This window comes from Aethalodelphis obliquidens, unplaced genomic scaffold (genome assembly GCF_003676395.1).
Source record: "Aethalodelphis obliquidens isolate GAN/ISIS:26980383/991018 unplaced genomic scaffold, ASM367639v1 scaffold51, whole genome shotgun sequence".
NCBI classification, from domain to species: domain Eukaryota; kingdom Metazoa; phylum Chordata; class Mammalia; order Artiodactyla; family Delphinidae; genus Aethalodelphis; species Aethalodelphis obliquidens.
Genome location: NW_020837995.1, coordinates 3,007,255 through 3,025,227, shown reverse-complemented (window position 1 = coordinate 3,025,227; position 17,973 = coordinate 3,007,255). Strand labels below are relative to the sequence as shown.

The window sequence follows — 17,973 nt, the reverse complement described above, 5'->3', positions numbered from 1 at the left end:
TGATGAGCATAGTGTTTGTTATTGAGTTAATCTTGGATTATCTCTGGTCATGACCAGACCATATTGAGAAAAATATGAAAACAATCTTTTATTTCGAATAGAGGCAGTCCAAATGTGGAAAAGCTGAGAAGAATATTTGGATATGTGGTAATTGCCTTTTTCTCCTATCATCCATGCTAAGCCAGACCTTTTACTTTGAGATCAAAAGCATTACCCCTTACTAGTAGTATTTTTCTACTAGTAGAATGGATATTCCTAAAAGACTAAATCCAGATCATGTTAATACTGGATTAAATTTTAAATCCTTATAAAATATGCATATGAATATGTATATTACATGGAAGGACAATTTTAGGTTGCAGGTCCAATACATAAGGCATTTATAAATAGCTAAAACAAGGAAAACAAACTCCTTTCTTGTAAATAATGGATGAAAAATGGTCTTTACATCTGTATGTGTGCTGAGGTAATTATTCTGAAGCTGTCACTACCATAGAAACGAAAAAGAACAAGTGATATTAACTCTAATGTAAAATGTGACAGGGAGCTAGCTCTCAGAACATTCTGAAACATGTTATGAAACTCACATGGTAAAAAAAAAAAAAGAAAGAAACTCACATGGTAGTCTAAATCTCCAAAGGTACTTGTTTTCTCTGAATACGTATTAACAATAGTGATTTCAGTTGACCAATTCTTTAAAAAAGTTGGTCTACAGAGAAACACTGAGTTTTTAGAATGCTAAATGTTATTTACGGTTATTCATCAACTTAATCTCAGGATTTTAAAATTAATACTATCCAATTCATTCACTTATGTTTTTATTTCTTTAAAGTTTATAAGTAACTGGCCTGGTGTACTAAAATTGTGCACAAGAGAGGGTTAAGACTTTATTTTGATAATAGAAACAAACTGTGTAAAGACTTTTTTCTTCTATTTAATAAAATTCAGTCTATAATAATGTTACCTATTTGCAGATACTTAGAATGAATAAGGAATTATTCAGTGTTGTTTTAACATAATATTTTTTAGTAAATTTTGTCATAACTTGATAATGACTTTCTATAGTATCCTCTACTTATGACTGTCTTGTGTAGCACAATTATAGAGAAGGTTATTTTGCAAAAATAGCCAAAGATTTCTTTGCTCCTTTGATAATCAGACCATCCTCTTAAACGCAAGTTGTTGATATTTCACAACTGTTTTGTTTACCAGATCTTGGTTCCCATCTATAATTCTAGCAGTTCTCCAACATCACTTTCATTCACGATGAAATCTTGCAGTTTTTTCTGAGATTGCAATGTGCTAGTATTTTTTGTCCCCTAAATCTATGTGGTCCGTGAGTTTGGATAGGAAAGGTTTGGACAGTGAGTAATGCCATGTGGTCTGATCTATTGCATCTCAAGTTTTAGATGGAAAATACCAAGAGTTTAGATAGTGTGAATTTTTTTCCTGAAGATTTATGTTTATCTCATCAGTTTCTGAGCTCTAATTGCTAGAATTTTGATAGCAAAGGATATCTGTATACCTTACGTAGCCTGGATGTTTACAAGACTGGATGCTGACCTCATGGGCGGGGTTAAACTAGTGGTAAATTGGGAGAAATATTTGAGTGGGGGCTAATTTTTAAATGTCATTTTATTAGCATATCTTTCCTTGCAATGAAACTTTTGCCTTTCTGCAAAACCTTATAACTGCAGATGTTCAGATAGTAAATACTAGGATTTCAGGGAGCCCCAAATACGAACATTTCATAGGTAAATGGCTTTCATCAGAACAGTTTGCAATGAGTGCTCTGCTTCTTATTGTATAGAGAGCTAATTTAGACTTTCAGTCTAAGATTTGAATGTTGCACTTTACCTTTCCTCTCTGTGATCCTTTTGAAGTATTCTACCCACACATCTCCTAAGAGGACTTCTCCAACCACAAAAACTTTTCAGTTTTCTGCAACTCATGGAAATTCTGTTAAATAAAATGGAACTTAATGTGATTGTTAATTATTTTACTAATTTTTACTACTTGAGAGAAATATATACTGAGCCAAAGCCTTCTCTTTTCATAAATTATCAGAGATGTAATGGATAGATGGTTTTTATGATTTCCAGTTACTAATTTGACCAAGTATATGTATGTAGCAATATCAGAAATCAATAAAAATACTGTTTTGTTTAAATTATAAATGGCCTTAATATAAGATGTTTCCTTCTGTGTTTTTACTTTGATTCTTATCTGACTGGGCAGTGCTCATTCGTTTCTATCCTTCTGATTGTTAGTTTTTGTTACTTTTAAAGGAGCCTACTGATTCTATAAAATTCTCCATCATTCTTTTTTTTTTATTCTCCAGGCCCTGAACCAGTTGTTTGAGAAAATCATGGCTTTAGACATTGACGAGCGTCACCTCCTGCGTCTTGGTCATGGAGAAGAAGAGCTGGAGACGGAGAAAGATTTCAGCAGGTGAGCAAGTGGGGATTAGTTTTGAAACGGTATATAAAGAATTTTTAACCTTCTCCTCTTTTTCTTTAATAAAGAACAGGAAAAGAGAGCAGTGGATACTCCAACTGAATTCTGAAGGGTTCTAGTGTAACCTACTTAAGCTATCCTAATTGAACCTAAAGTCTGTTCAGGATTTCCCTCTGCTCCAGTTCTGCATGTTTATGCCATTTTTTTCCTCATACAGTAATTTCAGTGAAGAGAGTTATCTTTTCATCTTGTTTAAATTGCTTATATCCATTTGCTTTCTATTTATTGAAGTAATTTTTAATGTTGCCAAGCCCAAACTGTACAATGTTACGCAATTCCTGTTCACATTTCATCTGCACATTTAATTTGCATATATTTTAGGCACCAATTAACTGGATTCATTTAATGAAATGCAGTTGGAGATTAATGATAGTATAAGCTTTGGGGTTGTAAATATTAATTCAGGAACTTATTGCCAGTTTAGCTGGATTTTATGCTTAATATTACATATTGTAAGGTGACTAAAACTTTAGAAGTCAAATTTCTTCTGCTGTTAGTATTTTGGGTTTTTCCTTTAAAGTTGCTTTATGATAGCTCGTTTCATTTATATTTAAATTCATTTTTAAAGCATAGTTTCAGTCAATAGGCATAATTAACAGCTGTACATAATAAATACAGCCTTTGACTATTGAACATTACTTTTGACTAAATCGATTATAGACATCAAAAGAGCTAAAAGAGTGTTAACTTATTATGTTGCATTCATTTTGAGTTCTTGTATTAAAGAGATCACGCAACAGTTTTTCTTTTTAACCTCTTTATAGGAGTATAATTGCTTTACAGTGTTGTGTTAGTTTCTGCTGTATAACAAAGTGAATCAGCTAAGTGTATACATATATCCCCATATGCCCTCCCTCTTGCGTCTTCCTCCCACCCTCCCTATCTCACCCCTCTAGGTGGTCACAAAGCACCGAGCTGATCTCCCTGTGCTATGCAGCTGCTTCCCAATAGCTATCTGTTTTACATTTGGTAGTGTATATATGTCAATGCTACTCTTTCACTTCATCCCAGCTTACCCTTACCCCTCCCTGTGTCCTCAAGTCCATTCTCTACATCTGCATCTTTATTCCTGTCCTGCGCCTAGGTTCATTAGAACCATTTTTCTTATTTTTTTAGATTGCATATATATGTGTGTTACCATATGGTATTTGTTTTTCTCTTCCTGACTTCACTCTGTATGACAGACTCGGTCCATCCCCCTCACTACAAGTAACTCAATTTCGTTTCCTTTTATGGCGGAGTAATATTCCATTATATATATCTGGCACATCTTCTTTATCCATTCATCTGTTGATGGACACTTAGGTTGCTTCCATGTCCTGGCTATTGTAAATAATGCTGCAGTGAACATTGTGGTACTTGTCTCTTTTTGAATTATGGTTTTCTCAGGGTATATGCCCAGTAGTGAGATTGCTAGGTCATATGCCAGTCCTATTTTTAGTTTTTTAGGGAACCTCCATACTGTTCTCCATAGTGGCTGTATCAATTTACATTCCCACCAACAGTGCAAGAGGGTTCCCTTTTCTCCACACCCTCTCCAGCATTTACTATTTCTAGATTTTTTGATGATGGCCATTCTGACCGGTGTGAGATGATACCTCATTGTGGTTTAGATTTGCATTTCTCTAATGATTAGTGATGTTGAGCATCCTTTCATGTGTTTGTTGGCAATCTGTGTATCTTCTTGGGAGAAATGTCTATTTAGATCTTCTGCCTATTTTTGCATTGGGTTGTTTGTTTTCTTGATATTGAGCTGTATGAGCTGTTTGTAAAGTTTGGAGATTAATCCTTTGTCAGTTGCTTCATTTGCAAATATTTTCACCTATTCTGAGGGTTGTCTTTTCGTCTTGCTTATGGTTTCCTTTGCTGTGCAAAAGCTTTGAAGTTTCATTAGGTCCCATTTGTTTATATTTGTTTTTATTTCCATTTCTCTAGGAGGTGGGTCAAAAAGGGTCTTGCTATGATTTATGTTATAGAGTGTTCTGCCTATGTTTTCCTCTAAGAGTTTTATAGTGTCTGGCCTTACATTTAGGTCTTTAATTCATTTTGAGTTTATTTTTGTGTATAGTGTTAGGAATTGTTCTAATTTCATGCTTTCACACGTAGCTGTCCAGTTTTCCCACCACCACTATTGAAGAGGTTGTCTTTTCTCCATTGTATATTCTTGCCTCCTTTATCAAAGATAAGGGGACCATATGTATGTGAGTTTATCTCTGGGCTTTCTATCCTGTTCCATTGATCTATATTTCTGTTTTTGTGCCAGTACCATACTGTCTTGATTACTGTAGCTTTGTAGTATAGTCTGAATTCAGGAAGCCTGATTCCTCCAGCTCCATTTTTCTTTCTCAAGATTGCTTTGGCTATTCGGGGTCTTTTGTGTTTCCATACAAATTGTGAAATTTTTTGTTCTAGTTCTGTGAAAAATGCCATTGGTAGTTTGCTAGTGATTGCATTGAATCTGTAGATTGCTTTGAGTAGTATAGTCATTTGCACAGTGTTGATTCTTCCAACCAAAGAACATGGTATATCTCTCCATCTGTTTTTATCATCTTTAATTTCTCTCATCAGTATCTTATAGTTTTCTGCATGCAGGTCTTTTGTCTCCTTAGGTTGGTTTATTCCTAGGTATTTTATTCTTTTTGTTGCAGTGGTAAATGGAATTGTTTCCTTAATTTCTCTTTCAGATTATTCATCTTTAATGTGTAAGAAGCAAGAGATCTCTGCATTAATTTTGTATCCTGCTACTGTACCAAATTCATTGATTAGCTCTAGTAGTTTTCTGGTAGCATCTTTACGATTCTCTACGTATAGTATCATGTCACCTGCAAACAGTGACAGTTTTACTTCTTCTTTTCCAATTTGGATTCCTTTTATTTCTTTTCTTCTCTGATTTCTATGGCTAAAACTTCCAAAACTATGTTAAATAATAGTGGTGAGAGTGGGCAACCTTGTCTTGGTCCTGATCTTAGTGGAAATGGTTTCAGTTTTTCACCATTGAGAATGATGTTGGCTGTGGGTTTGTCATATATGGACTTTATTATGTTAAGGTAGGTTCCCTCTCTGCCTCCTTTCTGGAGAGTTTTTATCATAAATGGGTGTTGAATTTTGTCAAAAGCCTTTTCTGCATCTACTGAGATTATCATATGGTTTTTATCCTTCAATTTGTTAATATGGTGTATCACATTGATTGATTTGTGTATATTGAAGAATCCTTGCATTCCTGGGGTAAACCCCACTTGATCATGCTGTATGATCCTTTTACTGTGCTTTTGGATTCTTTTTGCTAGTATTTTGTTGAGGACTTTTGCATCTATGTTCATCAATGATACTGGCCTGTAGTTTTCTTTTTTTGTGAAATCTTTGTCTGGATTTGGTATCAGGGTGATGGTGGCCTCATAGAATGACATTTGGAGTGTTCCTCCCTCTGGTATATTTTGGAAGATTTTGAGAAGGATAGTTGTTAGCTCTTCTCTAAATGTTTGATAGAATTCGCCTGTGAAACCATCTGGTCCTGGGCTTTTGTTTGTTGGAAGATTTTTAATCAGAGTTTCAATTTCAGTGCTGGTGATTGGTCTGTTTATATTTTCTATTTCTTCCTGATTCAGTCTCAGAAGGTTGTGCTTCTAAGAATTTGTCCATTTCTTCCAGGTTGTCCATTTTACTGGCATATAGTGGCTTGTAGTAATCTCTCATGATCCTTTATATTTCTGCAGTATCACTTGTTGCTTCTCCTTTTTCATTTCTAATTCTGTTGATCTGAGTCTTCTCCCTTTTTTTCTTGATGAGTCTGGCTAATGGTTTATTAATTTTTTTTAATCTTCCCAAAGAACTAGCTTTTAGTTTTATTGATCTTTGCTATTGTTTCCTTCATTTCTCTTTCATTTACTTCTGATCTGATCTTTATGATTTCTTTCATTCTGCTAACTTTGGGGGTTTTTTGTTCTTTCTCTAATTGCTTTAGGTGTAAGTTTAGGTTGTTTATTTGAGATGTTTCTTGTTTCTTGAGGTAGGATTGTATTGCTATAAACTTCCCTCTTAGAACTGCTTTTGCTGCATCCCATAGGCTTTGGGTCGTCATGTTTTCATTGTCATTTGTTTCTAGTTATTTATTGGTTTCCACTTCGTTTTCTTCAGTGATCTCCTGGTTATTTAGTAGTGTATTGTTTAGCCTCTATGTGTTTGTAGTTTTTACAGTTTTTTTCCTGTAATTGATATCTGGTCTCATAGCATTGTGGTCGGAAAAGGTACTTGATACGATCTCAGTTTTCTTAAATTTACCAAGGCTTGATTTGTGACACAAGATATGGTCTATCCTGGAGAATGTTCCATAAACATTTGAGAAGAAAGTGTATTCTGTTGTTTTTGGATGGAATGTCCTATGAATATCAATTAAGTCCATCTTTTTTAATATGTCCTTTAAACCTTGTGTTTCCTTATTTATTTTCATTTTGGATCATCTGTGCACTGGTGAAAGTGGGGTGTTAAAGTCCTCTACTTTTATTGTGTTAGTGTCAATTTCCCCTTTAATGGCTGTAAGCATTTGCCTTATGTATTGAGGAGCTCCTATGTTGGGCGCATAAATATTTACAATTGTTATCTTCTTGGATTGATCCCTTGATCATTATGTCATGTCCTTCTTTGTCTCTTGCAATAGTCTTTAAAGTCTATATTTTCTGATACAAGAATTGCTACTCCAGCTTTCTTTTGATTTCCATTTGCATGGAATATCTTTTTCCATCCCCTCACTTTCAGTCTGTTTGTGTCCCTATGTCTGAAGTGAGTCTCTTGTAGACAGCATATATACGGGTCTTGTTTTTGTATCCATTCAGCCAGTCTGTGTCTTTTGGTTGGAGCATTTAATCCATTTACATTTAAGGTAATTATTGATATGTATGTTCCTATTACCATTTTCTTAATTGTTTTGGGTTTGTTTTTGTAGGTCTTTTCCTTCTCTTGTGTTTCCTGCCTAGAGAAGTTCCTTTAGTGTTTGTTGTAAGGCTAGTTTGGCAGTGCTGAATTCTCTTGGCTTTTGCTTGTCTGTAAAAGTTTTAATTTCTCCATTGAATCTGAATGAGATCCTTGCTGGGTAGAGTAATCTTGGTTGTAGGTTTTCCCTTTCATCACTTTGAACATGTCCTGCCAGTCCCTTCTGGCTTGCAGAGTTTCTGCTGAAAGATCAGCTGTTAACCTTTATGGGGATTCCCTTGTATGTTATTTGTTGCTTTTCCCTTGCTGCTTTTAATATTTTCTTCTTTGTATTTATTTTTTGATAGTTTGATTAATATGTGTCTTGGCATGTTTCCCCTGGGATTTATCCTGTATGGGACTCTCTATGCTTCCTGGACTTGATTGACTCTTTCCTTTCCCATGTTAGGGAAATTTTCAACTATAATCTCTTCAAATATTTTCTCAGGCCCTTTCTTTTCGTCTTCTTCTTCTGGGACGCATATAATTCTAATGTTGTTGCTTTTAATGTTGTCCCAGCGGTCTCTGAGACTGTCCTCAATTCTTTTCATTCTTTCTTCTTTATTCTGCTCTATGGTAGTTATTTCCATTATTTTATCTTCCAGGTCACTTATCCCTTCTTCTGCCTGTTATTCTGCTATGGAGTCCTTCTAGAGAATTTTAAATTTTATTTATTGTGCTGTTCATTATTGTTTGTTTGCTCTTTAGTTTTTCTAGGTGCTTGTTAAACGTTTCTTGTATTTTCTCCATTCTGTACCAAGATTTGGGATCATCTTTACTGTCATTACTCTGAATTCTTTTTCAGGTAGACTGCCTATTACCACTTCATTTATTTGGTCTGATGGGTTTTTACCTTGCTCCTGCATCTGCTGCATATTTCTCTGTCTTCTCATTCTGTTTATCTTACTGCGTTTGGGGTCTCCTTTTCGCAGGCTGCAGGTTCATAGTTCCTGTTGTTCTGGTGTCTGCCCCTAGTGGCTGAGGTTGGTTCAGTGGCTTGTGGAGGGGTCTGGTGCCTATGGTCTGGTGGGTGGCGCTGGATTTTGTCTTTCTGGAGGGCAGGGCCGTGTCCATTTGTTGTGTTTTGGGGTCTCTGTGAACTTAGTATGATTTTAGGCAGCCTTTCTGCTAATGGGTGGGGTTGTGTTCCTGTCTTGCTAGTTGTTTGGTATGGAGCATCCAGCACTGGAGTTTGCTGGCTGTTGGGTGGAGCTCGGTCTTAGCATTGAGATGGAGATCTGTGGGAGAACTCTTGCCAGTTGATATCACATGGGACTGGGAGGCCTCTGGTGGTCCAATGTCCTGATCTCAGCTCTCCCACCTCAGAGGCTCAGGCCTGACACCAGGCTGGAGCACCAAGACCCTGTCAGCCACATGGCTCAGAATAAAAGGGAGAAAAAAAGAAAGAAAGAAGGAAAGAAAAAAATATATATACATGTATATTTTTTTAAGTTATTAAAATAAAGAAAATAATAAAAATAAAAAAGAGAGCAACCAAACCAGGAAACAAATCCACTAATGATAACAAGCACTAAACACTAAACTAAGATAAACATAAAAATCAGAAACAAATCAGTCACAGACAGCAAACCCCAAGTCTACAGTTGCTCCCAAAGTCCACCGCCACAATTTTGGGATGATTCGTTGTCTATTCAGGTATTCCGGAGAGGCAGGGTACATCAACTTGATTGTGGGGATTTAATCTGCTGCTCCTGAGGCTTCACGGAGAAGTTTCCCTTTCTCTTTGTTTGCACAGCTCTTGGGGTTCAGCTTTAATTTTGGCCCACCTCAGCATGTAGGTTGCCCTCTGGCATCTGTTCACCACCCAGACAGGAGGGGGTTAAAGCAGTGGCTGATTAGGGGGCTCTTGCTTATTCAGGCCAGGGGGAGGGAGAGGTGTGCTAGTTACAATTGGAATGTGGGGTGAGCCTGAGGTGGCAGAGGCTGGCGTGATGTTGCAACAGCCTGGGTGCGCTATGTGGTCTCCCAGGGAAGTTGTCCCTGGATCACGGGACCCTGGCAGTGGTGGGCTGCACAGGCTCCCAGGGGTTGGGAAGGGGAGGCGGGTGTGGACAGTGACCTGTGTTTGCACACAGGCTTCTTGGTGGCTGCAGGAGCAGCCTTAGCGTCTCATGCCCATCTCTGGGGTCCGCGCTGTTAGCCACGGCTCGCGCCCGTTTCTGGAGCTCGTTTAGGTGGTGCTCTGAATCCCCTCTTCTCTCGCACCCCGAAACAGTGGCCTCTTGCCTTTTTTTTTTTTTTTTTTTTTTTTTTGCTGTACGCGGGCCTCTCACTGTTGCGGCCCCTCCTGTTGCAGAGCACAGGCTCAGCACACGCAGGCCCAGTGGCCATGGCTCACGGGCCCAGCCGCTCTGCAGCATGTGGGGTCCTCCCGGACCGGGGCACGAACCCGCATCCCCTGCATCAGCAGGCGGACTACCTCTTGCCATTTAGGCAGCTCCAGACTTTTTCCAGGACTCCCTCCGGCTGTGGTGCACTAGCCCCCTTCAGGCTATGTTCACGCAGCCAACCCCAGTCGTCTCCCTGGGATCCGACTGAAGCCCGAGCCTTAGCTCTCAGCCCCCACCTGCCTCGGTGGGTGAGCAGACAAGCCTCTATGGCTGGTGAGTGCCGGTCGGCACCGATCCTCTGTGCAGGAATCTCTCCGCTTTGCCCTCCGCACCCCTGTTGCTGCGCTCTCCTCCGCAGCTCTGAAGCTTCCCCACTCCGCCACCCGCAGTCTTCGCCCGCGAAGGGGCTTCCTAGTGTGTGGAAACTTTTCCTCCTCCACAGCTCCCTCCCACTGGTGCAGGTCCCGTCCCTATTCTTTTGTCTCTGTTTTTCCTTTTTTCTTTTGGCCTACCCCAGGTATGTGGGGAGTTTATTGCCTTTTGGGAGGTCTGAGGTCTTCTGCCAGCGTTCACCTGTTCTGTAGGAGTTGTTCCACGTGTAGATGTATTTTTGATGTATTTGTGGGGAGGAAGGTGATCTCCACGTCTTACTCCTCTGCCATCTTGAAGGTCCCCCTCCCAAAATATTTTAGCTTCTGAAAAGTCAGAGGGCAAGATCAACACACATTAATTTATTTAGGGCTGTAGATTCTTAATTTTGGATCAGCTTGTAATGCTTCCCTGAGTTCTTCCCATGGGTATTTCTTATTATTAAACCTAACTTACACAAGTGGGCTCAACTCTAAAATCTACCAATCCATAATTCATCGAATGTATGGGTGCTCATGGTATGCTGAATAGTGTAATTGTAAGTGTGGTACAGTTCAATTCCTGGTATTTAAAGATATTATAATAGAAAAGCAGCAGAATTTTAAAAATGATTTCAGGTGCTACCATGTTTCTCAGGAAAAACGTACTTTTTGCTTTCTGATAGGAAAGTCAAGCTCCAGATCTTGTTAATAATGTGTGTGCTTGTTTGTTCATTTATTTCATATTTCTCTCTTTGTCATAATTAAAAAGAAAAATAGTGACTATTGTTTCACAATAAAATTAATATCACTTTCCCTAAACAAAAATTTTCGTATCTAGTAAGATAGCGGAGAGGGAGTGATCACTCATAATGCTACTTCTCCCAAACAAGTTTTTATTAGTCTCTTTTTCAATAATCATCTGTAACTATGCTATTGTTTATAATTGTGTACAGGCATACCGCAGAGACTTTGCAGGTTCAGTTCCAGACCATCGTAATCAAGTGCATATCATAATAAAGCGAGTCACGTGGATTTTTTGGCTTCCCAGTGCATATAAAAGTATTGTTTACACTATACTATAGTCTACTAAGCATGCAATAGCATTATGTCTAGAAAAACAATGTACATGCCTTAGTTAAAAAATACTTTATTACTAAAAAATGCTAGGCATCCTCTGAGCCTTCAACAGGCTGCAATCTTTGCTGGTGAGGGTCTTGCCTCAACGTTGATAGCTGCTGACTGATCAGGGTGGTGGTTGCTGAAGGTAGGTGGGGGAGGCGCTATGGCAGCTTACTAAAATGAGACAGCAATGAAGTTTGCCATGTGGATTGAATCTTGATTTCTCTGTAGCAGGCAATGCTGCTTGGTAGTATTTTACCCATGATAGAACTTCTTTCAAAATTAGAGTCAATCCTACCAAACTCTGCTGCTACTTTGTCAACTAAATTTATGTAATATTCTAAATCCTTTGTGGTTATTTCAACAGTCTTCATGTCACCTTCACCAGGAATAGATTCCATCTCAAGAAACTTCTTTCTTTGCTCTCCCATAAGAGGCAACTCCTCATCTGTTAAAGTGTTATCTTGAGATTGAGGCAATTCAGTCCCATCGTCAGGTTCTACTTCTGATTCTGGTTCTCTTGCTACTTCTACCACAACTACAGTTTTTTTTCCTCCACTGAAGTCTTAATCCCATGAAAGTCATCCAGGAGGGTTAGGCTCAACCTGTTAGGCTCCTGTTAATTTTGATATTTTGACCTCTTCCAGTGAATCACGAATGACCTTAATGGCATCTAAAATGGTGAATCCTTTCCAGAAGGTTTTCAGTTTACTTTGCCCAGAACCATCAGAGGAATCACTGTCTATGGCAGCTATAGTCTTACAAAATGTATTTCTTAAATAATAAGACTTGAAAGTCAAATGACTCCTTGATGCATGGGCTGCAGAACAGATGTTGTGTTAGCAGGCCTGAAAACAACATGAATCTCATTGTACATCTCCTTCAGAGTTCTTGCGTACCAGGTGCATTGTCGATGAGCACTAATATTTTGAAAGGAATCTTTTTCCTGAGCAGGAGGTGCAAACAGTGGGCTTAAAATATTCAGTAAACCATGTTGTAAACAGATGTGCTGTCATCCAGGCTTTGTTCCATTAACACAGCGCAAGCAGAGTAGACTTAGCATAAGTCTTAAGGGCCCTAGGATTTCTGGAATGGTGAATGAGCATTGGCTTCAACTTAGAGTCACCAGCAGCATTAGCCCCTAACGAGAGTCAGCCTGTCCTTTGAACCTTTGAAGATGGGCACTGACTTCTCCTCTCTAGCTATGGAAGTCCTAGATGGCATCTTCTTCCAATAGAAAGCTGTATTTTTTCCACACTGAAAATCTGTTGTTTAGTGTAGCCACCTTTGTTATCACAGCTAGATCTTTTGTATAACTTGCTGCAGCATCTACATCAGCACTTGCTGCTTCACGCTGCACTTTTACGTTTTGCAGGCAGCTTCTTTCCTAAAACCTCATGAACCAGCCTTGGCTAGATTGAAACTCTTCTGCTGCTGCTCCCTCACCTATGTCAACCTTACTAGAATTAAAGATAGTGAGTTATGGCCTTGCTTTGTCTGGATTAGGCTTTGGCTTAAAAGAATGTTGTGGCTAGTTTGATCTTCTGTCCAAACCACTAAAGCTTTTTTCATATCAACAATAAGGCTGTTTTACTTTCTTATCATTCATGTGTTCACTGGAGTAGTACTTTTTTAAAGTTTTATTTATTTTTGGCTGTGTTGGGTCTTTGTTGCTGCGTGTGGGCTTTCTCTAGTTGCGGTGAGCGGGGGCTACTCTTCATTGTGGTGCGTGGGCTTCTCATTGTGGTGGCTTCTCTTATTGTGGAGCATGGGCTCTAGGTGCACGGGCTTCAGTAGTTGTGGCACGTGGGCTCAGTAGTTGTGGCTCATGGGCCCTAGAGCACAGGTTCAGTAGTTGTAGTGCACAGGCTTGGTTGCTCCATGGCACGTAGGATCTTCCCGGACCAGGGATCAAACGTGCGTCCCCTGCATTGGCAGGCGGAGTTTTAACCACTGCGCCACCAGGGAAGTCCCTGGAATAGCACTTTTAATTCCCTTCAAGAACTTTTCCTGTGCGTTCACAACTTCACTAACTGTTTGGTACAAGAGACCTAGCTTTTGGCCTGTCTCAGCTTTCAACATGCCTTCCTCCCTAACCTTAATCATTTCTAGCTTTTGATTTGAAGTGAGACATGCAACTGAACACTGAGAGGCCATTGTAGGGTTATTAATTGGCCTTAACTTCAATATTGTTGTGTCTCAGGGAATAAGGAGGCCTGGGGAGAGGGAGAAAGACGGGGGAATGGCCAATTGATGGAGCACATCAGAACACACACACAACATTTATCGGTTAAGCTTGCCATCTTGCATGGTCATGGTTTGTGGCACCCCAAAACAATGACAATAGTAATATCAAAGATTACATATCACAGATAGCAAATGTAATAATAATGAAAATGTTTGAAATAGTTCAAGAATTTCCAAAATGTGACACAGAGACATGAAGTTAGCAAATGCTGTTGGAAAAAACAGCACTGATAGACTTGCTCAATGCAGGGTTACCACAAACCTTCAATTTGTAAAAAATGCAGTATCTGCAAAGTGCAATAAAGTAAAGCACAATAAAATGAGGTGTTCCTGTACCTTGCTTTTAAAATTAATTAGTAGACGTTTTTTTAGTATAGTTGTAGATTTACAGAATAATTGAGCAAATATTACATAGAATTCCATTGTATGTTGCTTTTTTTTTTTTAATTAGTGTTAAAGGATTGAAGGAGGCACTTTTTATGGTGGAAAGAGTATACATAGGCTTTGGGATCCAATTCTGGTTCCACTTTTTTTCTTAACTACCTATCTCTGGGCCGGGTACTGTCCAAATTTTAGTTTTCTTACTCATTCAGCAAACATTTATGAACATACTTGGTCCAGATGCCAAGCTCCATGCTCTATGCCAAAGAATGATCAAATAAATTTTAAAATTACTTTTCAAAACCTTTAGAGCTAATCTACTTTTATGATAGTGCTATTAAGAGTAGCTAATCTGTAAACTATATTCTGGTCTGTTATGAGATGAACTAGCACCTGAATGCACTGTAGTATTTCCTTTTTTGTGAAGGTCTTTTTATGAAGAAAAAAAAAAAAGCCAAACTAGAGGTGTGTTTAGTAATGTAGTTGATTTTCCTGTCTCACAGACCACTAACACATTTGCAGATCAGCCCTGATCCATAAGGTACATTTTAAGTAGCTTTAGTATAAAATAACTCAAGAACTGTTACTTATAGTAAATATAAACTTATGTTTTCTACCGTTCTTTTTTTCTTTTTGGCCATTTATCGTTTCTATTATGATTTTCTTCAATATTTTGCTGACAGTTTCCTTGCAAGTCTCTTCATTATGTAATTTTGCCTTTTTGCTTAATTGAAATTTTTAGGTATGGAAGAGTTAATTATGTCCTAGCTCGAAGAATAGAACTTTTAGAAGAAGTCAAACGATTGCAGAAGAGTCTAGGGGTTCCAGGAGATGCTTCATATACTTGTGAAACTGCAGGCTATTTCTTCTTATATCAGGTAAGAGATTAAGGGTTTTAAAATCACACTTTATCGTAATGTGGTCTTCAGTTGGAAACTGGGATGGGTTCTGGAGATCCTTTCTTGAAAGCTTACTTTTTTATTGAGTAGATTAAAATATATGCTATTGCCAAAGCTATATTTGTGAGTGTTAAATGTTTGTATTTCCTATTCCCTTCACTTTTCTTTGCTAAATAACTTTGCTTGATGACTCATTCAGTGAAAGGCCAATGTTGCTACTTTATAAATATATATTACATTTTTTTCTTGCTATTGACAAAGTTTCTAGTCTCTCTCTCTCTTTTTTTTTTTTTTTCATTTTTTTCCATTACTATAGAACTATAACCAAACAGTCTAGCTACCCAGTGGTAACAAATACAGTTCTTTAACTTGCTTTTGCTATGCATATTAATCAAGTAATGAAGAAAAACATACTTCCTTTTTAAATTTCTAGAAGTACATTTTGTTTTAGAATTAATTTCAAAGTAGGAGTTTAAGTTAAAAATTCTTTGACTTCAATTTAGAGGCATGTTTTTGCTTTTGTTTGGGGGTGTGAAAATTAATGAGAAATGTAAAGCCAAATAAAATAAATAAAAATAAACTTTAAAAGTCAACTGGTTTACTAATAATTTTAAATGGATTAAACATAAATAATGAAGATTTTTGTATAACTGTATTTGTTCTCTTTGTTCTAATGGTATTTGTATGTTTTAGGTATAAATCATAACACTGAAATTGTGAAATATATATGAAAAAAGAGTTTATGCTCATTATAAGCAGGTAAACCAGTTGAGTCCGTTCAGAATGAGCTGATTTCATGGTTCCTTGTAAAACACAGGACATATGCATGATCTTGCAAAGTTGTCTGCATTAGACTCAGACTGTTGAGAACTTTGAATAATGGAGTAAAGATCATACTTAAATGCATGTTTGTCACAAAATAAAAATCACTAGGCTCTCAGTGAAAACTAGTTTTAAAAGTAATAGAAATAATATATAAATTATAGAACCTTAAGTAATAAATTTGAGAAATATGAACTTGAGGCCTCAGAAGGCCTCACAGTTTTGAACACACAATAATCACATTGGGAAAGTTCTTTAAAAAGGGAATTCTCAAGCTCTGTCCCCAGAGACTTTGTTTTAGTAAGGTGTGGCACTAGGTATCTACATTTTTATTTAGCTTTTCAGATATTCTGCCTAAGGACCACACTTTGAGAAACACTGAAATTATAACAGAAAAATTGAGAGAATTACAAAAATGGAGATTAAGTAGGAACTGAGTAGAGCCATAGTTAACATTTATAGCAGGAGCTAATTGAACTACTTATGTCACAAAAGTCATAAAATGAGCTTTCAAATATATACGCAGCTTAACCAGAAGTTCTTTATAAGTATACTAAAGAGAATTGGAAAAATTATGAAGGTCTAGGAGAAGGGTTGACAAGTGCTAAATTGATTAAAAAGCTACTAGAGCTGAACTTAACCATATATGGAGAGAAACTGAGATAGTGAAAAAATGAGGAATTTCTTTGTCCAGAGAGGTTTGGTGGGTTTTTTTTGATCATCAATCATAAGTTGTTTTGAATATGCATAGAAAATCTGAAATGTCTGAGATAAAGTCCCATGAGATGATCCTGAGGTTCTTACCCATCCCATCCGTACATTTTTTATCAAAGAGGTTTTTTTCCTACAGTCTTAAAGGTTACTTTTATAAAAGAAGGGCAGTCTGTCAGTGACTTGGATAAGCAATAGTCCTGTTGGGTCAAAGGTTGCTTTTCTTTTCCTTTTCTTTTACCTACCAAATCTTATTTTCACTCAATTCGTTTTTTATTTTATTATTTAAAACATAAGAGCTGGCAAATTTAACCTCAAGTCTCTTTTGTTCTTACAGGTAATGTCTCGTTGGGAAGAGTATATCAGCAAAGTGAAAAATAAAGGTAACACGTTGCCAGATGTTACTGAAGTCTCCACTTTCTTCCCTTTTCATGAGTACTTTGCAAATGCCCCTCAACCCATTTTTAAAGGCCGATCTTATGAAGAAGACATGGAAATTGCTGAAGGATGTTTCAGGCATATTAAGAAAATCTTTACTCAGCTTGAGGTAAGGGTTCTCAAGTTCTTTTAACTTTCCTTTAAAGGTTTTAAGCTTAGTTTGTTGGTTTTTTTTAAATGTAGTAAGTGGAATATTCAAATCTAGCAAACCAGATTATTACTTTTAAGTGAGATTATTGGAAGCATTTTTTTTCTAGTTGAAGAAATAAGTAAAAATTAAGATATGAATTGAACCCCCATTTTTCTGGTGTGAAAGTCTTAGTATTTAAGAAAGGAACGCTTTCATTAGGAGATTTAACAGTGGTTCTTTGATTTGGAATTTGGCCATTCTAAGTTCTTTATGCCTTTGATCAAAAAATGAGGTTGCTATGTTAGCCAGGATGACTGTTCCTGATTATTAAGGTGAAATAAGAATCACCACTATATAAAGGGGACAGAGAAGAATATATTTGGAACCCAGGGAGCCCTGGGATGCTTCATAGTTTTCTCATTCCTTATTGGAAACATCATTGGAAGACTACAGCAATGCTGTAAAAGGATCGCATTCAGGCTCAGATTCCTCAGTAAGAACATTTAGGATTACTTCAGATAAAAAGGGCAAAGACTGTGTCTTTTTTAAAGTCTTTGTACCTTTTAGATATGATTTTATCCCTACTTCCTACAACAATATCTGGCACGTAATAGATGTTCAGTAAACACTGATGTATTGTGTGAGTTAGGTGGTTAGAGATGGATGGATGGTAGGTACAGAATAATAAATAAATAATGTATATACATATGTAGTATGATAATGATAAATAAAATTTTAAAACCTGCAAAACAGTATTATAGTATGTTTATGATTACATAAATAGAATGTAAAAGGATAAAAACGTATAATTTCTAGTAGCTGCCTGGGGAGAGAGTGGGAAGAAGGCTATATACAGGATACCTCCACCTGTACCTGTGATGCTTTAATTATTTTTTAAAAAACAAAAAAAAAAGTTTAAAAGTCTGAAGTAAGTATGATATAATGTTCCGATGTGATAAAACTTGATCTTAGGTGCTCTGCATCGGCTTGTTTGCTCCTCACGTCCATCTGCTGTCCATTCCCCTCCTCTCCTCTATGGGGAT

General features: G+C 37.4%; 1 protein-coding gene across 4 annotated transcripts in view; it reads left to right on the top strand.

The window, feature by feature from the left end:
* Positions 1–17,973, top strand: part of AQR (aquarius intron-binding spliceosomal factor) — a 103,141-nt gene that overhangs the window by 60,874 nt on the left and 24,294 nt on the right. For all 4 annotated transcript variants that reach the window (XM_027083807.1, XM_027083806.1, XM_027083808.1 and 1 more), the window contains 3 exons: positions 2,342–2,451; positions 14,673–14,808; positions 16,700–16,909. In XM_027083807.1, the coding sequence (XP_026939608.1) occupies positions 2,342–2,451; positions 14,673–14,808; positions 16,700–16,909 (456 nt within the window). The remainder of the gene's footprint in view (positions 1–2,341; positions 2,452–14,672; positions 14,809–16,699; positions 16,910–17,973) is intronic.